The sequence below is a fragment of the Paroedura picta genome, chromosome 5 (genome assembly GCF_049243985.1).
Source record: "Paroedura picta isolate Pp20150507F chromosome 5, Ppicta_v3.0, whole genome shotgun sequence".
Taxonomy (NCBI): Eukaryota; Metazoa; Chordata; class Lepidosauria; order Squamata; family Gekkonidae; genus Paroedura; species Paroedura picta.
In genome coordinates this window covers 18,986,482-19,013,491 of record NC_135373.1, presented here as the reverse complement: position 1 = coordinate 19,013,491, position 27,010 = coordinate 18,986,482, and the positions used below count along the sequence as shown (strand labels likewise).

Below are 27,010 nucleotides of genomic sequence, written 5' to 3'. Positions count from 1 at the left end.
AAAGTGTCAGAAATGACTTCACAACTAACAACAACAACAACTCATTTTATGGCATTGTGACACACAATACCTCGTTTTCCAGCTTGTTTATGCTAATGAAACTGAGAGGGAAAAAAATCTCTTGGATCTGATTCTTATTGTGATCTCTTATTAATGACAGAAAAAGGGCCGGTACCTAAAGCTACCACGAGAGTAGACAGATAGGCCCTAGAACATTGACTGTTGTTTTATAGTGCTGAGTCTTGATGCCAGCTGGGACAAGTTCTTAGAGCTTTGGGTATATATGTGTGTGTTGAAAAATCACTTTAAAAGGCAAAATGGCCTCAAAGACATGCTCTCTACCCACAATATCTTATTTCCCCACCCTTTGTGGAGGTTAACCACAAAGTGTCAGAGAAAGATACGGGTCCTCTGATCTTTTGTGTCTTCTGCTATTGATGTAAACCATCACCCATCCTTTGTACACCATTTCACCAATGGTGAAGTATGAGGCTTTCCCACATTTACAGCTTATTTCAGCCATAAGGTGTACACCATAGACAGGACACACAGTTTTATTGAATTTTGGGGAAATTTTCCTTTTTTGAGGGACAGGAATAGGCATAACAGTAAAATGTCTGACCAGCCCATTCTTATTTTGTCCAAAATCGAGTAATGAAAGACTCTTCCTGTCATTTCACTACAAGCCTCTAGACTCTGCTGCACATTTAAGTTCCATAAGAAATCGCCTGCTTCACTAGATGCATGCAATGTGTACCCACCTAACATCTTGGGTCATTAGGGCAGAAATACTAATATGGACATGAAAGCCATTAGCTTTATTTTTCTAGGTAAACCCACAAATTGTTTCAACCTTGTTTGCTTCTGGTTTTGTCTATCCACTGTTTATATTCCCTTCCCTGGAGTTTGAGTTTCTACTCACCTGCAGAGAAGAGGGCCCAAAGCAGGCATGTGCTTAGGAGTGTCTTCATAGTGCCAGGGAGGACTTGTATCAGAGATGAAGCGAAAAAGGTAGATGATGGCCAGGTATTTATAAGCCAAGAGCAGGAGCCTCACGGCAACAGATGGGAATAGCTGGATTGGTGAGGTGCTGAAAATGATGAGAACTGAGGCTGTTCCCAGATGTCCCATAATATCACGGTGTAATAGGATATGTGGGACAATAAGTCCACAAACATTTAAAGACATCAATTTGTACCTCACATAATTGCTTCTTCCCAGCATCAGGGTCATTTGATACTGATACCTGTTTGTAAAACATCTTACAGGCCCAAGAAGGCACAAATGTATAGAAGGGTAGAGGGGAATTAGGCCACACCTGGAGTACTGTGTACAGTTCTGGAGGCCTCACTTCAAGAAGGACGTAGATAAAATTGAAAGGGCACAGAGGAGAGCGACGAGGATGATCTGCGGCCAAGGGACCAAGCCCTATGAAGATAGGTTAAGGGACTTGGGAATGTTCAGCCTAGAGAAAAGGAGGTTGAGAGGGGACATGATAGCCCTCTTTAAGTATTTAAAAGGTTGTCATTTGGAGGAGGGCAGGATGCTGTTCACATTGGCTGCAGAGGAGAGGACACGCAGTAATGGGTTTAAACTACAAGTACAACGATATAGGCTAGATATCAGGAAAAAAAACGTTCACAGTCAGAGTAGTTCAGCAGTGGAATAGGCTGCCTAAGGAGGTGGTGAGCTCCCCCTCACTGGCAGTCTTCAAGCAAAGGTTGGATACACACTTTTCTTGGATAAGTTGAAGGACTGCAATCTGGATTTTCAGATAGTTAAGTGGATGGGGAATTGGTTAGAGAACCGCACTCAAAGAGTTGTTGTCAATGGTGTTTCATCAGACTGGAGAGAGGTGAGTAGCGGGGTACCTCAGGGCTCGGTGCTCGGCCCGGTACTTTTTAACATATTTATTAATGATCTAGATAAGGGGGTGGAGGGACTACTCATCAAGTTTGCAGATGACACCAAATTGGGAGGACTGGCAAATACTCCGGAAAATAGGGAGTTCAACGAGATCTGAACACAATGGAAAAATGGGCAAATGAGAACAAGTTGCAATTTATTAAAGATAAATGCAAAATTCTGCATCTGGGTCAGAAAAATGAAAAGCATGCCTACTGGATGGGGGATACGCTTCTAGGTAACACTGTGTGTGAACGAGACCTTGGGGTACTTGTGGATTGTAAACTAAACATGAGCAGGCAGTGTGATGCAGCGGTAAAAAAGGCAAATGCCATTTTGGGCTGTATCAACAGGGGCATCACATCAGAATCACAAGATGTCATAGTCCCATTGTATATGACACTGGTCAGATCACACCTGGAGTACTGTGTGCAGTTCTGGAGGCCTCACTTCAAGAAGGACGTAGATAAAATTGAAAGGGTACAGAGGAGAGCGACGAAGATGATCTGGGGCCAAGGGACCAAGCCCTATGAAGATAGGTTGAGGGACTTGGGAATGTTCAGCCTGGAGAAAAGGAGGTTGAGAGGGGACATGATAGCCCTCTTTAAGTATTTGAAAGGTTGTCACTTGGAGGAGGTCAGGATGCTGTTTTTGTTGGCTGCAGAGGAAAGGACATGCAGTAATGGGTTTAAACTTCAAGTACAACGATATAGGCTAGATATCAGGAAAAAAAAATTCACAGTCAGAGTAGTTCAGCAGTGGAATAGGCTGCCTAAGGAGGTGGTGAGCTCCCCCTCACTGGAAGTCTTCAAGCAAAGGTTGGATACACACTTTTCTTGGATGCTTTAGGATGCTTTGGGCTGATCCTGCATTGAGCAGGGGGTTGGACAAGATGGCTTGTATGGCCCCTTCCAACTCTATGATTCTATGATTCTACTAGAAAGAAAGCCCATTTATAAAAACGGGCAGAGGTCGGGCTTGAGGCGAGGCTCCCGTACCTGGCAGGCTGTTGGGCCACTGGTGGGGGCAGGTTGTGAAGCGGCGCAGCGTGGAGTTCGGTCAGTGCAGGCGACGGGGAAGGGAAGGAGGGCTTCTGTGGAGTCTGGGCATGGTGGGCATGCGTGGTGTAGGTGAGGGGCGGGAGGCAGGGCAACGGGCTGAGCAACCAGGCATGCGCGTGAGTCCGCGCGTGCCTGGTTCATTCGCGTGCCGTGCGGCCCGGCGAGCAGGCAACGCTGGCTGGCGGCGTGGCTTGCAGGCCGAAGGGAAGATAGGGACAGGGATGAGGAGAACCGGCAGAAGGTAAGGTCAGATCAGGGAGCAGGGAGCGGCCGGGGGAAGGGTCAGTTGTTGTGGGGATTGGAAGGGCGGGGACAGGGTCTGGGGTAGAGGCAGCGGATGGTAGTCGGGGCGTCGGGGTGGGTCAGGAAGGGGTCTGGGGAGGGTGCGCGGGTGAGTGGGCAGCGGGTGGGTGGCGGAGTGTGTGACTGGGTGGTTGGCTTGGCGTCGGGAAGCGTCGGGAGTTCGGGAAGGGGTCTGGGGTGGGTTTGGGGGGGTTACAGGGCGCGGGTGGGTGTCGGAGTGTGGCTGGGCGGGTTTGTTTGTTTCGGGGAGTGGCAGCAGGTCAGGAAGGGGTGTGGGGAGGGTTGGGGGGTTGCCGGACGTCGGGTGGGTGGCGCAGTATGAGGGTACGTATGTGTGTGTGTGTGTGTGTGTCGGGAAGTGGCGTTGTGTTGGGAAGGGGTCTGAGTAGGGTTTGGGGGTGAGCGGGTGGCGGCTGGGCACGGGAGTGTGTGGTTGGGGGCGTCTTGTTGTCGTTGGGAGCAACGTCGGGGCGGGAAGGCAGGTGGGGATGGAGCGGGGGGGTCGTAGGACTCAGCCATTAGCGTAGTGTTGTGGGGTGGCGGGAAAGGAGCAGGGACGCCGCGGCAGAAGACGCAGCGGCATACCTGCTCCTTTCCCGCGGGCATTGGGAAGGAGTCCTTGGCGGGCGAGGCGGTGGCAAGCGGCTGAGGGGGAGGCACGCTTCGCGCGCCTCCCCATCATCCGCTTGGGCCAAGAGTGGCACTCGTAGGGGTGAATCAGGAGCCGCTTTGCGGCTCCTGATTCGCCCCTGCAAGAGTTTTTATCACGGACAGAGCCCGCCCTAACTCCTCCCCAATAGCCCTTAGGGCTTTATTTAATCCACTCCACAGGAGCGGTTAAAGAAGATTCTATGGATGCTTTAGGATGCTTTGTACTGATCCTGCATGGAGCAGGAGGTTGGACTAGATGGCCTGTATGGCCCCTTACAACTCTATGGTTCTATGATTCTATGAACATCTGAGCCACATCTATGTCACTGTGTCTGGTTCTCTCTTGTCTCCAGATACCTTAATCTTTGCCTTGATATATTTGTGTCATCACAAGTCAAAAGGCAGGAGTCAAAAGCAAAGTGGTCCTGGCCTTTATTCTTTGGTTTTCAGCTTGTGATTCTGTGTTTCCACAAGATATGTTGAAAGGCAACCTACCAGGGATGATGCGTGTGAGGATGTCCCCTACTCTAAAACCCACCCAATTGGCCAGGATAGGTTGGTTTGAGCAAGAACTGCAGAGGAGATGGCAAATCTGATTCATGATGTAACTGTCATTCCCGGGGTGGCTGGACACGCTGGATTTCGAATGTGAGCCATAGTGTCACCTTTTAATTGCTGCTTCCATTCATAGGCGAACAAACCGGTCAGTCCTAGAGGAGATCAGCCCTGCCTGCTCTTTAGAAGGTCAGATCCTGAAGATGAAACTCAAATACTTTGGCCACCTCATGAGAAGGAAGGACTCCCTGGAGAAGAGCCTAATGCTGGGAGCGATCGAGGGCAAAAGAAGAAGGGGACGACAGAGAATGAGGTGGCTGGATGGAGTCACTGAAGCAGTAGGTGCAAACTTAAATGGACTCCTGGGAATGGTAGAGGACAGGAAGGCCTGGAGGATCATTGTCCATGGGGTCGCGATGGCTCGGACACGATTTCGCACCTAACAACAACAAAACAGTAATAGGATCCATACCACACTTTACTAACTTGCCCATGGAAGCAGTACCAGGACAGATAAAACCTTGGACCAGAGAATCAATCCTGGTAACCAGATTAGAAGCCATTGCTCTCAAGTACTACACCAAGCTCTATTATCTACTAAAATTCCTGTTAGCATCTTTACTAGGGGATCCTTTAAACAGGTATTCATTCCTTACCCTTTTAATTTATTACATTTATTTAAGAAACCCATTGAGAATTACACCTATCACTCTCAGAATCAGCCAAACGAATAAATTGCCATGCAGATTCTAATAACATTCTAATAACACTGCCTTCTTAAGAGTCAGCATGGCTTTCACAAGAACAAGTCATAACAGACTAACCTCATCATTTTTCTTATTTTGAGAAAGTTATTGCCTTGCTGGATTAGGGGATTGATGTGGATATAGTTTCCCTCCATTTCAGTAAACCTTTTGGTATGGTTCCACATGATATTCCCATTGACAAGTTAGTAAAGTGTGGTATGGATCCTATTATTGTTAGGTGCATCAATAACGGGTTGACAGATAACACCCAAAGTTTGCTTGTGAATGGTTCATCGTCCTCTTAGTGAAGAGGGTCTCAGGCATCTGTCCTGCCCCCCGTGTTGTTCAACAGATTTTTAAATTATTTGGATGAAGGAATAGAGGGAATGCTTATTAAATTTGAAGATTATCAAACTGGGAGGGGTAGCAAACACAGCAGAAGATAGAATCAGGATATAAGATAATCTTGACAGGCTGGAAAACTAAGATAAAATGAATTTCTATAGTTATAAATGTAAAGCTCAGCGTTTAGACAGGAAAAATCAAAAAGCATTATAGGATCGGGGAGACTCACCTTGACAGTAGTTTGTGCATTAAGGATCTATGTGTCCTGGTAGACCATACACTGAACATGAGTCAGCAGTATGACTCGGTGGCTAAAAAGGCAAATGGGATTTCAGGCTGTATCAGAAGTACAGTAGATGTTACAGCTTAACTCTGCGCTGGTTAGACCACATTTAAACTATTTATTCAATTTTGGTCTGGGAGACCAAGACATATGAGGAATGGTTGAGGGAGCTTGGTCTGTTTAACATGGAGAGGAGAGGACTAAGTGGTGATATGGTATTCATCTCCAAGTACTTGAAGGGCTGCCACATAGAGGATGGAACAGAGGTTTTTTCTGGTGCCCAGGTGGATTCAGCCAGAGCCAATGGTTTGAAATGAATTCAAAAGGATTTTTGGCTAAACATCCAGAAGAAGTTCCTGACAGAACAGTTCCTCAACAGAATAAGATTCCTCAGAAGAGAGCAAGTTCTCCTTCTTTGGAGGTTTTTAAGCAGAGTCCAGATAGCCAGATGACAGAAATGCTGCTTTTGTGAACTTCGGCAGATAGTAAGTGGGTGGGCAGAAGGGCATCATCTGGGCATGGAACTGGGGTCACTGTGGTGAGCCGAGAGTTGTGACTTTCCTACATTCTGCAGGGGGATGGTCCCTTCCAACTCTATGATTCCATTAAGACAGGTCATTTGTGCACAAAGAGAGAGAGAGAGAGAGAGAGAGAGAGAGAGAGAGAGAGAGAGAGAGAGAGAGAGAGAGAGAGAGAGAGAATTTTAGAATTCTCTGGGGCTTTCCGCACTCCTTCAAAATTGCACAATGGTTACTAATTGAAAACGCTACAGTTTTGCCGTTATGCACAACGTCGTTGACAATCTGCAACACTCCTGAAACCGATCTGCAAAAAGCGCTTCATTGTAGCGCTTTCAGGGAAATCCCAAAAAGTGGATTCACCCTTCGGAAAGTGCTACACTCCTGCAACCAATTTGCAACACTAGCGGGAAAGTTCTGTGCGTTACCATTGTTGTGGTTTCTACAAAGCCCCTCCCCCTGGCTCTCTCCTCTGATCTTCTGGCGAAGCGATAGCCATTTTTTTTCTCTGAGTGAGCGGAGATCAACGCACCGGCGAGCCTCTGTTTAGCCAGTGAGGCTTCCCCGTCTGCAGTCCCTCTGTTTACAGTCACTAAGCACAAGCAATACAGAAGCCCCTTTGCTGATTTATTTTCCCTTTATTTTTCACACTGTTTTAGGCAGAAAATCGTGCCCGTGAGGGGGGGGGGATTTTTTTTTTTCACTCGGGGGGAGAGTGGCAACAATGAAACGGCAGATAAACATCACCTGCTAGCTGGATGGGTCTCTCCGTTGCAACGAATCAATGCATATTCGTTGCAACGGGTGTGTTTAAAAAAAAAACCTTTCTTAAAGGGAAAGGGGCTGTTTGGGAGCATGCTAACGGCCGCCTCCTTAGGCAGCCTATTCCACTGCTGAACTACTCTGACTGTGAAATTTTTTTTCCAGATATCTAGCCTATATTGTTGTACTTGTAGTTTAAACCCATTACTGCGTGTCCTTTCCTCTGCAGCCAATGTGAACAGCATCCTGCCCTCCTCCAAATGACAACCTTTCAAATACTATCATGTCCCCTCTCAAACTCCTTTTCTCCAGGCTGAACATTCCCAAGTCCCTCAACCTATCTTCATAGGGCTTGGTCCCTTGGCCCCAGATCATCCTCATCACTCTCCTCTGTACCCTTTCAATTTTATCTACGTCCTTCTTGAACTTCACACAATACTCCAGGTGTGGTCTAATTCCCCTCTACCCTTCTATACATTTGTGCCTTCTTGGGCCTGTAAGATGTTTTACAAACAGGTATCAGTATCAAATGACCCTGATGCTAGGAAGAAGCAATTATGTGAGGTACAAATTGACGTCTTTAAATGTTTGCAGACTTATTTTCCCACATGTCCTATTACACTGTGATATTATGGGACATCTGGGAACAGCCTCAGTTCTCATCATTTTCAGCACCTCACCAATCCAGCTATTCCCATCTGTTGCCGTGAGGCTCCTGCTCTTGGCTTATAAATACCTGGCCATCATCTACCTTTTTCGCTTCATCTCTGATACAAGTCCTCCCTGGCACTATGAAGACACTCCTAAGCACATGCCTGCTTTGGGCCCTCTTCTCTACAGGTGAGTAGAAACTCAAACTCCAGGGAAGGGAATATAACAGTGGATAGACAAAACCAGAAGCAAACAAGGTTGAAACAATTTGTGGGTTTACCTAGAAAGATAAAGCTAATGGCTGTCATGTCCATATTAGTATTACTACCCTAATGACCCACGATGTTAGGTGGGTACGCATTGCATGCATCTAGTGAAGCAGGCTCAGCATAGTCAACGGCAAACGGAAACGTGGTCGCCAAAGGATCTGCTGGCTAGACACGATCAAAGCCAACTCAGGGATGACCATGAACCAACTAAAAGAGGCGGTCATTGACATAGACAAGTGGCGGGAAATTTCCTATAGTATCGCCAAGGGTCAGAGACAACTGAACGGATGACTACAACAACAAAAGATAAATTAAATTTCTTTCACCGTTAAATATCTATGCCAATTTGGGCGTAAGATTTTACTTTTAATCTGAAAGTGTACACTTTCCCTGCTTTCCCAATAGATCCCTCAATGTCTTAAAATAAACTACAATAAGACAAAATAAATGGTCTTTTTAAAAAGGGCCAAAAAATTATCTTGGAGTATATCTGGAAATTCTGTTAGCCAGTGCAATTCATTCAAATATCTGGGTATCACATTTAGTGAGAGCCTGAATTGGAAACTTCATTGGGACACCATTAGGGCCTCTGCAACACGCCTAGTGGGCACTATTCTGAAGTTTAATAATACAAAAGGAGGCTTCCTCATTGATTCAGCCCTCAAATTATATAAGTGCAAGGTTATCCTCCATCTGTTGTGTGGAGTAGAGGTCTGGGAATGGAAGGAAAACATCATACCAAGGCTAGAATCTGTTCAAAATACATTCTTAAGGAGAATTCTAGCCCTACCAAGGGGACCTCCGGCTGTTTTGAGGAGGACAGAAACAGGTCTAGCTTCTCTTAGTGCCCGAGTGGCATAGCCTTATTCATAGCCTTCTTGCATGCTACTCTATCCCCGATGACCTCCTAAATCCTTCAGCTAATAACTCTCACCTTAGAGACTGGATCTTCAAAAGTGATGCCCAGTTAGACAGAATGCAAATTTTGAAAATTAAGTCAGCAACATGGTTCAAGCGGTTTAAATATGACCACTGTAGATCACTAACCATAATCTCAGAGCAGCTTTTACATCACTTCAATTCGAAAAGATGCCCACAGAGGTATTGGCGGGCCATTTTAGCTGTACACAAAAAAAAAAAACAGTGTTTTTGTATTTGTGGTGCACAAGCTCTGGAAGATATAAAGGTAAAGGTATCCCCTGTGCAAGCACCGAGTCATGCCTGACCCTTGGTCAGTGCCTTCCCCAGTCATTACCGTTTTACCCCCCAAGCTGGGTACTCATTTTACCGACCTCGGAAGGATGGAAGGCTGAGTCAACCTTGAGCCGGCTGCTGGGATAGAACCTCATGGACAGACAGATTCAGACAGCATTTCTGCCTCTTACCACTCTGTGCCACAAGAGGCTTTTACTGGAAAATTTGCCCCACTACATATTTGACTGCTTACTTTACACTCAACTCAGGGCCAAATTCCTCAATGAGATCTTACAGGCTCTAACCTTCCCTCTGTTGCTGAAAAGACAATCTATCTCTTATCTGACCAGGTTAATAAAAACCCGGCCGAGACTTACCTCGGCCGAACATTGACGCGGCGGAGGGCTTGCTGGGAGGGAGAGGCGACCTCTTGGGCTTTTTAGCGTGCGTGCTGACAACAGTGCACACAGCGTAAAGGGCGGGACCCGTGGAGAGTATTTAAGTCTCCATGTGCGCAGGTCTCGCCCTCTTCGCCAAGAACGCCGCGGGAGCTGCTTGCTCCCAACGGCGTTCAGGAGCTGCACGAAAGGAGCCGAAAGGACCGGGGGGCCCAGGGCGGCTTTCACAAAACCCGCCTTATTTTGGGCGGGTGTTGGGGAGAGGCTGGATGGGCCTTGCGGACCTGCAGCTTGCGGGCGCACCCCCCCCCCCCCGCTTAGCAAGCTCGTCGGCTCTGCGCGAAGAGGCCGTATGCTCCCCCTGGCAGGTCTGGCCCTGAAGGCAGAAGCGGCTCGCTAGGCTTGCGGCCGCCTGCCTCAAAGCACTTCAGGCTCTTTCCGCTGCTCGCGCAGCGGGCTGGGGACTGAGAGGCTGCCCGTTTTCAAGCCGAGCTGCACGAGGCGAGCTGCAGGGACCACGTGGCTCTGCGCAGCTCCCTCGGCGCCTGCCTGATCGAGGACAGGTTCTGAGAACAGCCGAGTGGGCCCTACAGATCGGGGCTTGTGTGCACACAGCTGCTCCTGCCTGTGGGGCGGGGCTTTTCAAGCTCTGAGAAGATGGGCAGGCACTCGTCAGTCCGGTAAGTCAGGCACTTTGGGCCGGGAGCGGCTTGCTGGGCGCAGCAGCCGCCCGCCTAGCAGCGATCCAGCCCCTTTGCACTCGGCAGGGGGCTGGGGCCGGAATCGCGAGGATCCACCCCTCTTCCTCCCATAAGGTGATGAGGATTTGGGAATGATTATGCCAGGTAGTGGCAGAGATGGAGAGAACGGCCCAGGTATACGCGGGTCGTATCCCCCTCAGACTTCCCACACCGCGATGGCAGGGCGAGAGACTTCATGGGCAGCATTGCAGCTGCTATATTAGCTGCCCCCCCCCCACTCATGTGGCCCTCCCACTTGCACTTTTCACGGTGTACAGCAGCCAGCTCTAAAAGGGGGGAATCCCTCAAAACTGTCCGGCTTGGGGGAGGGTCAGACTTTGTGCCCTGTGTTGGCGCATTGGGACTGCCCCCATTGCCTCTGCAACATAATCCCAGAAACAGAGTGGGTCGTGATAATAGGGGTCATCTAGTCTAACCCTCTGCACCATGCAGGAGCTCACAATTACCTGTCCACTCATGGTGACCCAATTGCATGCCCACATGATCTCTCCACCTAAATTCTCCAGAATCCAGCCGGGTTTGGATGAGGGAAAGGGGCTTTGGCTCAGTGTCAGAGCTTCTGCAATCATGTGGCAAATTCCATCCCCAGCATCTCCCATTTCAATGGAATTGGCAAGGGGAGAGCTGCTGTCAGCTTAGACTTTTGATATCACCTGCATTCGGATAGAGGCAGAAGCAATTAAAGTGGTTTCTCACATTCACGCTTGGTCTCCAAGGAGGGATGCTTCGAGCCTAGATGGACCCAGGGCAGACAATAATAAGACCCTGAGTACCCGTTGTTTCACATGCGGGGCAAAATGATTAAGTAATCAATAATTTGTAATCATAATGGTGGGATGGCCCTTTGCAACTCGAAGTATGATCAGCAGGCCATCAGGCATTCACCATTTAGTGAGAGTCCCTGCAAACCCCCCCCCCTCCAGCATAAACAAAAGGGACAGGGGAAGGGACGCTCCCGCCCTCCAACCTACATCCGTGATCTGGATGGCCTAGCCAAGCTTGATTTCAACAGATCTTGGAAGCTAAGCAGGATCCCCTGAAGTTAGTATTTGGATGGGAGACCACCAAGAAAGGCTGGGGGGTGCAATGCAATCAATGGCAAACCACCTCTAAATATCTCCTGCTTTGAAAACTGCACCAGGTTTCCCGTAAACTGTGATGGCAGTTTTCCTCTCCTCCTTCCAGGCACCTGGGGCAGGTCAGCCTGCTACACGTGATTCCAGATACAAGCCGGCTTGGCACAGCGCCGGCCACCTTGGGGCTGTGGCACAGGCATTGATGCCAATCTGGTTGGCTTGGTTTTATTCCCACTGCGATGCATGCAACCAGCTGGGGACTCTCATCATAGCACTGCACAGATCTTCTGATCGAGCAGAAAGATCAGGGCTTTATCAGTTAATTCTACACCAAGACACAGCTTGGTTTAGTACTTAAGAGTGCAACTTCTATCTGGTTAGCCGGGTTTGATTTCCCGCTTCCCCTTATGCAGCCATCTGGGTGACCTTGGGCTCCCCACAGCGCTGAGAAAGCTGCTCTGACAGAGCAGTAATATCAGGGCTCTCTCAGCCTCACCTCCCTCACGGGAAGTGTCCGTGTCGGGAAAGAGAGGGAGATTGTAAGCCGCTGAAAGATTTCTTCCGTTAGGGAAAAGTGGTATATAAGAGCCAACTCTTCTCCTCTCCCAGCCTCCCCTCCCTCACAGGCTGTCTGTTGTGGGGAGAGGAAAGGGAAGGTGACTGTAAGCTGCTTTGAGACTTCAAGAAGGGTAATGCGGCATATAAGACCCAACTCTTACCCCCAGTGTCTATTTGGTTCAGACATGGGGAAGGTAACTGAAGCCATGGGAACAGGACTTGCTTTATGCCCCAGAAAAAAGGACCAGGTGCAAGCATAGAGCCTCTGCCTCAACCCCTGGATGGCTATGGCCAACTGGAGCCACAAGGTCGGCTTTCAGAGCCGAGGATATCCTACCGGGGCAACACATCATAGGGATCCTGGTGAAGTAAAGTGTCAAGCCACGTGAGGAACGGGGGGAAAAGGTGGCAACTGGGCCCCGGGCCTCTGCACTAGGCATGTCGTTCATCAGTATCCATACATTCATTAACAGGATCCAGGGCAGCTGTCCCCTTTGTACACAGGTAGTTTCCTATAGGACCATGGCAACCTTCAAAGCAAGGCCACTCAGTTCGTGCCAGTTTGGAGCGTGGGAGAGGGGACCCCAAATGGTGAGCCGTAAGTACCGGGAGGCAACATGGTGCCTCATCATCAGGTAGGTCCTCTTGAGATAACGGGAAGGACACAAGCACAGCATGGCAGCATTGGCATGCTGGCAAGTCACCCCCCCCCCAAATAATAATAATAATACAAAGCGTCCTGGAAATACAAACAGCTGGCTCGGTGACTCCAGGATTGGCATACAGCTCTGCAGAGTGGCATGCCTAGGAAGGGGGCGGCTCAGCAGCCAGTGTCAGGCTTCATGCCATGGCCAGCTGAGATGGGCATTATTACTCATCACATCTGAGCTGGCTGGTCTTTTATCCAGTGGTGGTTGGCTCAATCGTGGCCAACAGGTTTCTTCACCCCTCCCCTCTTTTTTGCCACCAGTCGCAGCATTGCCAAGCACGGTGCCCCAACCTTGCTTTCGTCCAAGGGAGGTTGAGTCTCCCTGGGGTTGAGCCGAGACCTGGAAAGGGCCAGAACACTTGAGGTCTGAGGACAGGTTAATACAACAGAGGCCACGTGGTATTGGCACCCCTACCTGCCCGGCCATGCGCAGCCTGCAACGGGTTGGGTTTAGTGCAGACTGAGACCACTGTCACCTTGTCTGATGGATAGCAACAATCATCAGGGGTGCCAGCTCAACAACAGGACAATAACAGTTCGCCCAAGGCCTCGACGGGGATGCAGGGCAGCTCGACCAGTCTTGGCATACTCAAGCATTCCTTTCCCGGCCCACGGAGCTGGCACGGGGCCATGGTGAGGGAGGAATCCAGCACACAGGTCTCTGGGGGGCACAGGGCATCATGACTACCCACAAGCCTGTGGGACAGTCTTGAACCACATGCCTCAGTTCACAAGCATGTGCTTGAGTTACGGTGTTTTTTTCACTTTGACAGTTTTGAGGATATTTCGGACTCAGTGACAGTTCTGCCCCCTGTCCGGATGGAAAGGGGGGTTTCACTGCACCTGGGCAGATGGAGTGCTGCTTGATTTCCTTCCTTGTTCCCCAACCTCATTGGCAGATGGCATTCATGGGAACTTGGGTCATAGGATTACTGTTTTTCCCCCACATCCCCTAGCAGTTCAGCGGGCCATGGGATGGCCTTCACTCAGTATGAAGCTTGTATGCAGGTTTAATCCCTGTGTCTACCTTCTGAACTGTTCCAGGTCAGATGAAGTCAGCACCGGACGCGCAGGCAGGGTGTCATATTCTGGACGAGCTGTAGATGCGCAGGCTCAGGCTGTATGCCTCCCCAACGGGGTGTTGGAGATCGCCTTTGCATCACCTGGTTAGACACCATGGCAAGGCATAGCTCGGATTCAAGGACACCATTAGGAGGAAGGCTTCCCATAACAGTGCCCTGTTGATGATTGAATTTACCTGGCTGCAGTTGTTCCCTGATGGACCTGATGACCATGGCAGGGCCTCCTGAAACACAGACAGTTGGGCCAAGCTGTTGAGCATTATGTACAGGGGAGTGCATGTCATCCAGGACAATGCTGCGTGCGACCAGTGATGACCATGCAGCAGGATAGAAAGAGGTCATGCACCTGGGTCTTCGAACCAGCATCTAGACACTTGGCCAGGATATCGTGGCATGAGGTGGCCAGACTCTTGCACATTGGAGGCCCAACGCCCGGTCACCTTGGGTTATCTCAGTTCATCTGAGGCTGTCTTCCTGGAACAATGGGAGCATAGGATGAAGCAGGCAGGATCATCAAAGTGTGCTGTGATCGAAGGGTAGTGGTATTTTGCCTGCCATGCAGTCTCCTCGTTCTCCCCAAGCAATGGGGTCCAATTGCCGGACCTGGGAGCATCCAAGGAATGCAGGGGAAGTTCAGTGCCCTGCTGTTACGGAAGTGGCTCGGGGAGGGTTGGCGGGAACGGGGCCTGTTTGGCCTCGTTCTGTGGCGGGTTTGCATGGGATGGAGCCTGTTGGCAGGGAGCCCGGTGTGCGATCGGACTCCCTGGGGTTTGGGGCCTCTCCTGAGGCGGCGCGTATACGAGCGCGGCTTACCCAGCTGGGAGGCCAGGGGCTCGTTTGCCAGGTGGCCTGGGGGCAGTCAAAGCTGGTTGACGCCAGGTGGCTCCCCGCATAGGTCGCTTCCCTTAGTGGCGGACTTCAGTAGGCAAGGGGATCTGCTCTCCCGGCTGGGAACGGTGCGGGTCCCCAGGGCGCCTCTGGACTCCGCGGGTTGTTGGTGCAGTCTGCTGACTGCTACGTCAGGCTCCCCCTCCCATGCTGTGCCAACCCTCCTGTGGGGAGGTAAATAAAGCTGTGACCTTGTTTATCCCAACATTGGTGTAGCATCTAATTCCAGCACATAATGCCCTCCTGCAAGTCAATGTGACATGTAAAACTGCACTATTTGCTTTGGCTGCAAGGAAAATAAGGGCCAACGTTACAACCGTTAAGGCAGGCTCTTAATACTCTTGCACTCTGTAGTCATGTATGCTGTTCCAGTTCTTTGGTCTTAAATTTTGTATTTTTATACAGTTTCTTCTGTTCTATCTTACTGTTTGTAAATTTATATTTTATATTTTGCAAAGGCCTATGGCTATATTCAAATAAATGTATCTACTACAATAGATTCCTTCAATAAATGCCAAGATCAGATGCATCCTAATGCTGTCATTCTAAAAGAAAACAATGGTCTGCTTTGTGAAATGTCATATCAGTGATGCATCTGGCATGGATTCTCTCTCTTCTCTCTTTGCAGGGGCATCCCTGGAATGTTACGCATGTGCGAGCATAACAGGGCGATGTGCTGATTCTGAAATTCAACAGTGTTCACCTGGTGAAGATGCTTGCGTTTCCATAAAGGAATCAGTTACATTGCGTGAGTAAAAACAGGATATCTGCTTAAGGTGTAGCTTATCTTTCAGTTGCCCCTTCTAATATCAGCAAATGGGTCATCTACTCCTAGTCATATTGGTGTCTCTGTACAAGGCTGCACAGGAACAGAATTTCAGCCCAGAGGCCTCGGAAACACTGACAGCGGAATTGTAAGAATAATTTGCTCAGAATAAGCCCCATTAAAGAAAGCAGTGTGTGGGCCTGATTATATGAGAACATCGTTTGACTCCATTTAGGACCAATATTATTTAATCCTGGGTATAAATTTCTATGGTCATTAATGCCATGGTCGATAATAATCTTTAAACCGCTCCTGAGGAGCGGTATAAATAAACGAGTAAGCCCTAAGGGGGAGGAGAAAGGGCGAGCCCTGTCCATGATAAAAACTCAGAGGGCCCAATCAGGAGCCGTAAAGCCCAGCGTGGCTTCCCATTGGCTGCTTGGCCCGGCCTTGCATTGGCCGGCCAGGGACTCGCCGAACACAAGGAGAGACAGCCTTCCCCGACAGTGAGTTATCCACCGGCTTCCCCTCGCCCTCGGGATAGGAGCAGGGATGCGGCGTCCCTGCTCCTTTCCTGTCCCCCCTACCCACCATATTCGCCAGGGAATGTGGGGCCGCGGCCCTCCTTTCCTGTCCAGCAGCCGCTGCCTAGGCCCACACAACCGGCGTGGAGACTCTCACCGCAGCACACCAGCCACCTGAAGGCTTCCCTGGGCCTGCGTGCTGCCAGTAGATGCTCTGTGCAGCCTGCGTGGCCCTGGCCCATGGCTACTGGAAGGGAAACTTGCCCCGTGGTCCCACGTTCCCCAGCGAGCCTGTGCCTCCCAGGCCCAGAGAAGGCTGCGTGTCCTTGGCCCTCCGAAGTCCTGCGCCTCCCCGGGCCACTCAGGAGCCGTCGAGAAGTGATTAAAATCAGGTTGACTTCAACCCAAAACCTGGTGGAAGAGCTCCCTTTTACAGGCCCTGTGGAACTGTTTAAGCTCCGTTAGGGTTCTGATCTCCTCCAGGAGCTCGTCCTACCAGGTGGGGGCCAGGATGGAAAAAGCTCTGGCCCTTGAAGAGGTCAAGCAAGCTTCCTTGGGACTAGGGATCACTAGGCAGTTGTTAGTAGCAGAGCATAAGGCTCTTTGAGGGGTGGAGGCAGAGAGGCGATCCCTTAGGTACACTGGGCCCAGACCTCGGATGGCCTTAAAGGTGATTACCAGAACCTTAAGCCTGATCTGGAATGCGATTGGAAGCCAGTGCAGTTGTTGCAGGAAGGACCAAATATGGGATCTCGCTGCTGTTGCTGTGGGGACCAGAGCTACTGTGTTCTGGCCCAGCTGCAGTTTACGGATCAGGGGTAAGGACAGGCCTGTGGACAGCAAGTTACAATAGCCTAGAGGTGACCATTGCATGGATCACTGTGCCTAGGTGTTCTGGTGTCAAGTAGGGACCTAGTAGTTTGGCTTGGCGGAGGTGGTAGAATGCCAGCCATGCTACATGGATGACCTGAGCCTCCATTGATAGGGAGGCATCTAAAACCACACCCAGGTTCCTGGCAGAAAGAGCCAGTGATAGCTGCACTCCATCCAGGGTGGGTAGGCATGTTTCCTCACTTGGGCCCTTCCTGCCCAGCCAGAGCCGTCTTTGAAAGGTTGAGCTTCAGATGACTCTGCTTGAGCCATCTCATCACTGCTTTCAGGCAGCTGGCTAATGCTTCCGGGGGAGTCAGGGCAGCGATCCATCAGGAGGAAGAGCTGGGTGTCGTCAGCATATTGATGACAACCCAGCCCAAACCTCCGCACCAGTTGAGCAAGAGGGTGCATGAAGACGTTGAATAGGATTGGAGAGAGAACAGCTTCCTGAGGGACTCCACATGCAAGCTGGTGATGGCTTGAGGAGCTCTCTCCTATTGCTAGCCCCTATTGCTATCCTGGAGAAAGGAGATCAGCCACTGAAGGGCAGTCCCTCTGATCCCGGCATTGGCGAGGCAGGGAGCTAAAAGCTCAAGAACTATGCCTGGCCTCAACATGATGTAAATTAATAATAATGATAATGATAATGATAATGACAATAATGAGTTCCCAGAAGAGCTAAGGGCTCTGACAGAGCTTTCATAGTACTGCAGGGCGTGCTAGATGGAGCTGTTTCCCCAGGCATTTGGTTGAAGCCAGGGGAGTTTAGATCAGGGCCCTTCCTTAGCTTAGCAGGGACAGCAGTCTATTCCCCCATTAACATCCCCCTCAGATACGCAGTACGATATTGTTGAGCAGGGGGTGGAGGTAAGGTTTTAGTGTTAGTTTTTTTAAGCTGCAGGTTTGTTTTTACTCTTTTATTGTGGGGTCGTACTGTTTGTAACCTACCATAACTGAGGCTGCAGGGAGCGGTGTGTATGAAATCCAATGGATAAATCAATAATAAATCAATATAAATAATACATTTGTTTATGAAGTTTCTATACCGCCCTTCCCAGGGGCTTAGGGTGGATTACACCAAAAATACATTAAACCAGAAAAATTCATTAAATTATTTAAACCTGCCCAAGGTCTTGTCAAATAGCAAACCTAAATTTGCCCATTTTGTGATTCACCCCTGCCCCCCCCTTGTATAAATTATGGTTTAAGTATTTGGTGGACAAAATCCATGTTTCCCGTATTTCTACTTTTTAAAATCATCAGCAAATGACAATGGCACACAAAATTAAATCCAGTGATAATGGAACCAGACTTTTGGTCCTCTACACCTTCTTTCTTATTCCTCTTTACAGCTCTTATTCCCACGTACATAATCAAGGCTTGCGTGCCGTCATCACTGTGTAAATCAGGAAATTACAGCATAACCACATCACAGAACGTAAAAGTTCAAGTAATATTGCGTTGTTGCAAAAACGACCTTTGCAACAATGGCAGTCTTCGGGGTGAGTATCTGCATCTTTTCAGAAGCTGTAAAAACTCTGGTTCTTTTCCATCTTTGTGTTTTAGTACCATGCCGCTCTATGAGGGAAATTACAGAATTACACTTGAAGACACTGCAACATTTGGGCAAGATTTGCCCTCCTACCCTAGCTGAACCTCCATGTTTTAGGAGAACAACTAGAGATTGTTCTCAACGAATGGGATGAAATTAATTCAAAAGAACTTCCATTAAACATCCGGAAGAAGTTCCTGACAGAGCGGTTTCTCAGTGGAACAGGCTTCCTCGGGAGGTGGTCAGTTCTCCATCTTTGGAAATTTTTAAACAGAGGCTAGGTAGCCATCTGACGGAGAGGCTGATTCTGTGAAGGGAAAGGGGTGGCAGGTTACAATGGATGAGCAATTGGGATGTGAGTGTCCTGCATAGTGCAGGGGGTTGGACTAGATGACCCATGAGGTCTCTTCCAACTCTATGATTCTATGATTCTGTCAGTGACCCTCAAATTACATCTGTAAAATACTTGCACACATTATGGCCATTCTGTAGGAACTGAAAATTCAGAACTCAGAACCTGATTTTTCTTTTGCCACATGTTTCTTAGACGTCTTATGTTTCTGATTTTTTTAAAAAAAATATTGGAATGGGAAACAGAGTCTGTGGACTTCTGTTGCTTTCCAGATACCTTCATTTTTCCCATTTGTCTTTCCTTTCTTTCTGATATTCCTTTATTGTTCTGTCCATCTCTTTGTTCTTTCTTTTTTCGTTTTGCTCTTGACTTCCTGTCCTTTTCTCCCTTCATTCTCACGTTCATGTTTGCTTTATCTCCATCCTTCACTTATTAAGAACTACTAGGGATTGAGCGGTGAAATCTGCTAGTTGCTGGTGCAGTAAGGAGAAGTCTTAGAATAATCCCTAAAACCCTCCATTAAAGCTATTAAGCAATGTGTTAGATCTGTGAATTCAGAGACCAGGACACTGGGAATTCTTTTCAGTTCTTCATTGTGAGCCCAGCATGATGGTAAAAGAGGCAAAAACTGAACCAAAATGGAACCAGAGAACCCCTCCAAACCCCCCAACTTGTACCTCCCTCTCAAATGGAGAATTCCCAGTGGGGCTGAAGGAGCCGGTGGTTCACCCTTTCCCGATAAAAACATCTCTGGATCTGCTGGAACTTCCCAACTGCGACCCTGTTTCACACTTAGTGTTCCTAGGGAAGGTACTGGAAAGAGCTGCCGTGGGCCATCTGGCAGCATTCCTGGATGAAGCTTTGGTCTAGACCAGCTCCATTGGGCTTCTGGCGTGGCCACGGGATTGGGACAGCACAGGTCACCCTTATGGATGATCTCCACCACCAGCTGGACCGAGACGGGTCAGCTCTGCTAGTATAACTTGACTTTTTGGCAACATTTAACACATCTATTTGCAGCATTCGATGATGAGGTATTAGCTTGCCACCTCACTGATGCCGGGATATGAGGGACAGCCCTCCAATGGCTGATCTCTTTTCTATTGGAGAGAACCAATCACATAGTGGGAAATGCTCATGCAGGGTGCCGCAAGGAGTGATTCTCTCCCCATTCATATTCAATATTTTTATGCGCCTTCTTGCCCAGCTGGGATAGAGTTTTGGACTGTGATGTCATCAATACACTGATGACACCCAGCTCTTCCTCATGGTGGATGGCCATCCTGATTAACCCCCAGATTTATTAGCCAGATGTCTGGAAGCAGTGACAGGCTGGCTCAAGCAGAGCTGTCTAATATTCAATCCTAAGACAGAAGTGGAAGGGTCCCAGTGAGGAATCGCAACTGCCCTAACTGAATGGGGAGCAACTACTAGTAGCACACTCCGTTAGGAATCTGGTGTGATCTTTGATACCTCCTTTTTCATGGAGGAACAGGTCACAAGAGTAGCATGGCTGGAGTTCTTCCACTTGCACCAAGCTAAGCTACTAGCGCCCGACCTGGCCCCAGAACTCCTAGCCACAGTGATCCAGGTGATGGTCACCTGTAGGCTGGATTTCTGCAACTCGCTCTATGGGTTCCCCTTATCCTCTGATCTAGAAACTATAACTGGTGCAGAATGCAGAAGCCAGGGTTCTCACAGGAACACCTTAAAGGGCCTAAAACCGATCCATTCTCCAACAGCTGCAATGGCAACCAGTTGAATACTGGATCAGGCTTAAGGTCCTGGCAATCACCTTCAAGGCCATACATGGTCAGATCCCGGAGTCCCTGAGGGACTGCCTCTCTACCTGTGCCCCCCAGAGAGCACTACACTCTACGAACAACAACAACAAACTGGTGATCCCTAGGCCCAGGGAGGCTCATCTGATCTTGACCAGCACCACAGCCTTGATGGAATGAGCTCCCAAATGAGATCAGGACTCTGCAGGACCTGAAACAATTCAGCATTGCCTGAAAAGTGGAGCTCTTTCACCAAGTTCAGTCAAGACACACAAACCAACCAGAGCCAGAGGCCCCTATCATCATTAAAAAAACTCTCCAGATGAAGAGCTGAACCACAGTGAAGTTAAATGCACAGTTGTAAAGTTATAATGATCTACTGTTAATTGTTAAATATTGTACTGTTAAAAGAGTTCTACTGTTAAAAAAGGTCTACTGTTATAGTAGTCAACTGCCTTTAAGGAAACAATGAGCTTTTTTGAGGACAAGGTCTTGTCACTCCACCTGGACCTTCCTGCCACCTTTAATACAGAGAGAAAACTAGAGGCCCCTTGGCCATCTTGGGTGGATATGTTTGATGGTTCTAGGCAGTTCTCGGGAACCAAAGTGGATGAGTTGCTGGGATCAGTGAAAACAACCACCAGCCCCCTTGATCCCTGTCTGTCTTAGTTGCTCTAATAGCAGGGGTGGGAATAATGAGAGCTTCCACCATGTTGGGATTGTTTTTAAAGTTTTTAATGGGTATTTTAATGGGGATAGGATTGTTGTGACCCACCACAAGCCTACGGGGAGTGGCGGGAAATAAATCTAATTAATAATAATAATAATAATAATAATAATAATAATATTAATAATAATAATAATAGTAATAATAATAATAATAATAATAATAATAATAATAATAATAATAATAATAATAATAATAATAATAATAATAATAATAATAATAATAATAATAATAATAATATGAGGTACCTTGTCTCTAGAGGAGGTCTCAGAGGTGCTGAAGGAGGCAGAGGTTCATCCCTTACTAAAAAATCCTTTGCTGGACCCTCAGGACCTGGCCAGTTACCACCCAGTTTTGCATCTTGTATTTCTGGGCAAGGTGATTGGACAGACTGCAGCAGACCAGCTCCTTGCATTCTTAGAGGATGTTTCAGTGCGAGTCGGGCTTCCGTCCTGATCACAGGGTGGATATTGTGTTGGTTGCCTTGGTGGATGATCTCCAACACCATCTGGATCAACGTCAAGGGCAGACAGACTAACAACTTGCTTCTGGGTTAATAGAAAGCTTTATTGATAGCAGATCAGAACACCTTAACGCTCAGAGTCGATACTGGCCAATTCACAGACAACAGGCAATTTTCCCAGTTCTTTCCTGCCCAAAGTTGCCCAGTTCCCAGAGAGCAAAAGCCCCCCTCCCAGAGGTCCCATCCTGGGCTCCCTTCCAGACAATAGCCAGGCTGTCGTGGCCTTGGGTGGTAGATAGTTCCTCCCTTCCTGTTAACACAGAACAGAACAGCAATTGCTAGTCTAAATTACAGCTTGAAGTGGGCAGCTCAGCGTTACATAAACAGAGTTACACAGAGATCCATAAAACAACACACACTAAACCAAAAAGCTGTTACACAGGTCATCGGTCACAAATCAGGCAGAGATCTGACGCCTGATCCTGACAATGAGGGTGGTTCGGCCATAATCATGATGCTTGATCTGTTGGCTGTGCTTGACATGGTCAGCCACAAGTTGTTGGGCGACTGCCTCACCAGAGCCGGAATTCAGGGGCCAGCCATTCAAGAGCTGTGCTCGTTTCTCTGGAATTGGACACAGACGGTGGCAGTAAGGGAGGAATTATTGTGTCCGTATCAGTTCCCTTCTGGGGTTCAGCAGGATGTGGTACTTTCCCCTACATTATTTAATATCTTTATGTGCCCTCTGGCACAGCTTGTCCAGAGTTATGGGCTGGAGTGTCACCAGTATGCAGATTACACACTGCTCTAGCTCCTCATGGGCGACCACCTGGATTCACCTGCAGATACATTTGCCAGTTGTTTGGAAGCTGTTTCTGAATTGTTAGAGCAGAGTCACCTGAAACTCAACGCCTGCGAGACAAAGCTCCTGTGGCTGGACACAAAGGTGGGAGACCAGGAAGTACACATACCCACCCTAGCCAGGATGCAACTGAACATCTTGTCCTCAGCCAGGAATCTGAGGTTGATTCTGGATACCACTCTTTCTATGGAGGCCCAGTTAACAAGGGTAGCTCAGATGGCATTTGGCCACCTATGTCAGGTAAGGCTACTAACTCCCTATCTTGTCCCGGACTATCTAGCCACAGTGATTAATGCACTGGTCAACTCAAAGCTGGATTTCTGTAACTTGCTCTATGCAGGCCTACCTTTGTCCTTGACCTGGAAACTCCAGCTGGTGCAGAATACAGCTGCTAGTGTCCTCAGTGGTACGTCTTAGAGCACCCATATCCAGCCGGTGCTGAGGCAGCTGCATGGGTTGCCAGTCCTTCCTCCCAGTGTGCACTATTTTTCAGTTTCCATTTAAACTGACTGGATCCAACAGTTGGGATCAAGTCATGCACTGGGTGATTACAGCACAGGATATGACCCTTCCTCAAGCCTCAAGGTCGGCCCTTGACAGATCTACAGACACCAATACAACGTACTGGCTATTTTTTTCTAGGGAGGGACAAGGGGATGATAGTTTCATTAAATGTTGAATAGAGTATGGTAGAATGCTGAACCAAGTGTCAGAGTTGTTTTTGCAGGGACTCAGATCAAAAACATGATTCCCAATGGGTATCTGTGTCCAGCCTGCTTTGCCGTGGGGAGAAATAACTGCCAGCCAGTGGCATCAATCGCCTGCACTGGCAAGGAGACTATATGCCTCAATTTTTCTGGTTCCGTGACTTTAGGTGAGTAGAGGTGCTTTTTATATATGTAGAAAATGGATAGATATTTCTTTGTCTTCTGTAAAAAAAAAAACTATCCATGTGCATGCCCCCAACTGGGATCATATAATGTTTAATACTATTGGAGGTAAAAATGCAATGCAACAAGAGACAGAGAATCCAAATAGAAAGTGTGATCCATAAACGTGCTGAAAAGGGAACTCCAAGTAGCCAGACCATTCTGGTGAAGTAGACCTGGCAATGGGGAAGGTTGACAACCAGAGCCCAGAGATGGAGTCCATTTCAGGCCACCTGCTTGATTATGTCACTCAGGGAATGCTGTGATTAGCTAATCCCAACCATCTGAATGACCCCAGACCCAAGGGAGGATGCTTAGCTTCGACCAGGGCCTTTTCAGCATTGGCTGCTACTTGGTGGAATGAGCTCCAACACAATATCAGAGTCCTGACGAAACTCACCCAGTTTCACAAGCCCTGCAAGATGGAGCTCTTCCACCAAGCTTATGGTTGAGCCAGTGGAACCCCAATTACTACAAGCAGACTGAGCCTCCCTCATGTAGCCCTCCCCTACTCTTCTATACTCTCCATGGGGATGATTTATTTATATATTATTTATTTATTCGATTTGCAGCCCACTACTTCCACACAGTTTCAGAGAGTGAGCAAAGCAGTCTTAAAGCCCCACCGTTTTGCCAGGCTTATTGTAAAGGAGAGAAAAATGTCAGCAGAGTTTAAATATGCAATAAATTCCAAGCACTAGGCTGCATAAAATAATAAAATCATTTTATTTGGAAGTGAAACAAACTTTGTAGAGAAAGTGAGAGGAGAAAGACATACATCCCTGTTTTGCATTCATTCTTTCTATCTTGGAGACAAGCAGGGAGGAAGTATAAACAAAGGAGCAAGAACGCTCCAATGAAGCCAATCAGTATTTGAAAATTACCAGAACGTTCCTGACTTAAGTCTGCTTAGGTCAGGAACATATCCTGTAGTAACCCAGCAGGACATTCCCCATATTTCATTCAATCATGCACACTACAGATTTTGTTCCTTTCCCCCCCCCCTTTTTTTAAAGTGTGTTTTGTAAAATGGTGCCTGCTTGCACCTTTGTTTTCATTACACATCACAATCCTACCATTCTGTGTCCTTGATGACCTCCACCACCAACCCCCCCCCCCAGACCTCCATTCCCTTCAAAGTGTCCTGAATGTTTTTCTTTTAACCCTGGGTTATCTGTTCCGCTTAATATTTCTGCTAAGGCCCAGGGGGAGGAGGTGGTCTCATGGCTTAAGTGCCACTCAACATTTAACACCCACTCAGGGCGGCTGTCCTGCCCCTGAGTGCCTCTGCCTCCAACCAGCTTGCCTATCTATCCAATAGCCAGCCAATCACCCTCCATCCCCCACCCCGTCCACCCCCTCCTCCTTCCACTTCCCTCCAATTCTCAGAAGCTGCAGATCCCTGCTGGTGAGTTCCCTGCCCTGCAGCCTGCAGCCTTTCCAGGCCCTGGGGGGAGGGAGAGCCCATCTGCAGAGTTCTTCCACCCCCTATCTAGTGCCCGTTGTATTCCTGGATGCAACAGGCTTTGGCCCTCGTCATGTTATTATGTGCAAGACAACAATAAGGTAAAGGTAAAGGTATCCCCTGTGCAAGCACTGGAGCATGTCTGACCCTTGGGGTGATGCCCTCTGGCGTTTTCATGGCAGACTCAATACGGGGCGATTTGCCAGTGCCTTCCCCAGTCATTACCATTAACCCCCCAGCAAGCTGGGTACTCTTTTTACCAACCTCGGAAGGATGGAATGCTGAATCAACCTTGAGCCGGCTGCTGGGATTGAACTCCCAGCCTTATGGGCAAAGTTTCAGTCTGCATATCTGCTGCCTTACCACTCTGCGCCACAAGAAGCTTAGCCCTTTAAAAATGTAACCCTTAATGATATTGCTGGAAACAGTCAATGGGTGATCAGTTGACAATAGTTCATCCTTGCAGATTACTAATCTGTACCCTCGCATCAAGACACAACATCTGACTAAGAGAGCCAGTTTGGTGTAGTGGTTAGGAGTGCTGACTTCTAATCTGGCATGCCAGGTTCGATTCTGCGCTCCCCCACATGCAACCAGCTGGGTGACCTTGGGCTCCCTACGGCACTGATAAAATTGTTCTGACCAGGCAGTGATATCAGCGCTCTCTCAGCCTCACTTACCCCACAGGGTGTCTGTTGTGGGGAGAGGAAAAGGAAGGCGACTGTAAGTTGCTTTGAGCCTCCTTCGGGTAGGGAAAAGCGGCATATAAGAACCAACTCTTCTTCTTCTTCTAAAATGCTTGAAGCACGATGGCCAGATTCCAGATGTGCATGCACATCTGCTTTCTTGGCATATGTACACCCGTAGCATCCTTGAGATGTAGAAACAAGTTTCTGTTCATATGTGGTGGGGGAATTCTCCTTTTGAAGCTCTGGAAATCGATTTCCCTTGCTGATCAAATTGATTGTTCCTAAATATTCTACCTAGCACAGCTCCATGGTTTATTTGCGAGGTGGGAACTATTAGTTGACTAAGGAGGCAATTGAAATTCAAAATCTCAAAGCAAACATGTGTGACAATTTTTCTCCATCACTTTTGGCTTTAAGTAAAGGTAGCAGGGTGCAAGGAGATCAGAATAGCATTTTTCAGTTGAAGAGGTCACAGACCCCTTAAAAGGCATGTTCAACGCTAAAGAATCCATCTTCCAAAAGAGCCATTTTCTCCAAGACAACTGAACTTGTTAGTCTAGAGATCAATTGTGATAGTAAACGATTGTCAGCTAGAGATCACTAACTACTAGCAACCCCAGTACTCCCTGTAGAATCAACTCCCTGCAAAGGACTGACGTGAGAAACTTCTTTAGAGTAGTGAAATTGAAGGACTGAACTGAAAACATTAACTATTTGAAGCAAAACTATTGATTTAAGAGGCCTCATAACATCATTCCCACTCTCTTCATTAAGGTCCCATTCTGTAACTTATGTGGATGTTCTTCCTTTTTTTCCTCTTGCAGAAATTGCAGGTGTCCTAATTCCACTGATTGGTGCTGTCCAGGGATGCACTATACCAAACTCTTGTGCCAACCACCCCCTGGAAGCGAGGCTTGCTAATAGAGTCAACATCAGTATCACTCGCCTGGAATGTAGCAGTAGTACCATTGTGGGCACCCCACTGACCAACAGCACCTTGGATTATGCCACACTACCCTTCCCAGGATAGCAAAGATGCCCCATGCAGATTATACCATTTATGGAAATAGGGAAGAAAGCTGTGGATTAAGTGCTTTGAACATCCTGGCTCCCTTCTTAAGAAGGGTGGAGGTGAATGGGTTTCCAAAAGGCACAGAAAACGGGTAGAAATTTTGCATTGGGGACCTCTAGCTAAATAAAATCAGTAGAATGGGTCAATTTTCAATGAATTATAATCAAAATAAATTGATGCTTGCAAACAATATCTCTGGTTTGTGTGTTTACAAAATGAGTCATTTGTTGAATGAGACAA

At 48.1% G+C, this 27,010-nt stretch overlaps 1 protein-coding gene and 1 long non-coding RNA gene across 2 annotated transcripts in view; one reads left to right on the top strand and one right to left on the bottom strand.

Moving 5' to 3' along the window:
• LOC143837211 (uncharacterized) overlaps positions 1-9,670 on the bottom strand; it is a 22,519-nt gene extending 12,849 nt beyond the window's left edge. Inside the window, exon 1 of the long non-coding RNA XR_013230935.1 lies at positions 9,621-9,670. This is a non-coding gene — a long non-coding RNA (uncharacterized LOC143837211). The remainder of the gene's footprint in view (positions 1-9,620) is intronic.
• Positions 4,649-27,010, top strand: LOC143837210 (phospholipase A2 inhibitor and Ly6/PLAUR domain-containing protein-like). Its single transcript, XM_077336804.1, has 6 exons — positions 4,649-4,813; positions 7,802-7,969; positions 15,344-15,463; positions 18,231-18,380; positions 23,343-23,489; positions 26,523-27,010. Exons 2-6 carry the CDS (start codon positions 7,921-7,923, stop codon positions 26,726-26,728), a joined length of 672 nt encoding a protein of 223 aa, XP_077192919.1. The 5' UTR covers positions 4,649-4,813; positions 7,802-7,920; the 3' UTR covers positions 26,729-27,010.

Bases quoted from the DNA above. Each gene is read 5' to 3' on its own strand.
- LOC143837210 (XM_077336804.1), top strand. From the start codon at position 7,921: ATGAAGACACTCCTAAGCACATGCCTGCTTTGGGCCCTCTTCTCTACA. The intron at 15,464-18,230 runs GTGAGTAAAAAC...TCCTCTTTACAG, and splicing joins AAAGGAATCAGTTACATTGC to CTCTTATTCCCACGTACATA. The intron at 23,490-26,522 runs GTGAGTAGAGGT...TTCCTCTTGCAG, and splicing joins TTCTGGTTCCGTGACTTTAG to AAATTGCAGGTGTCCTAATT.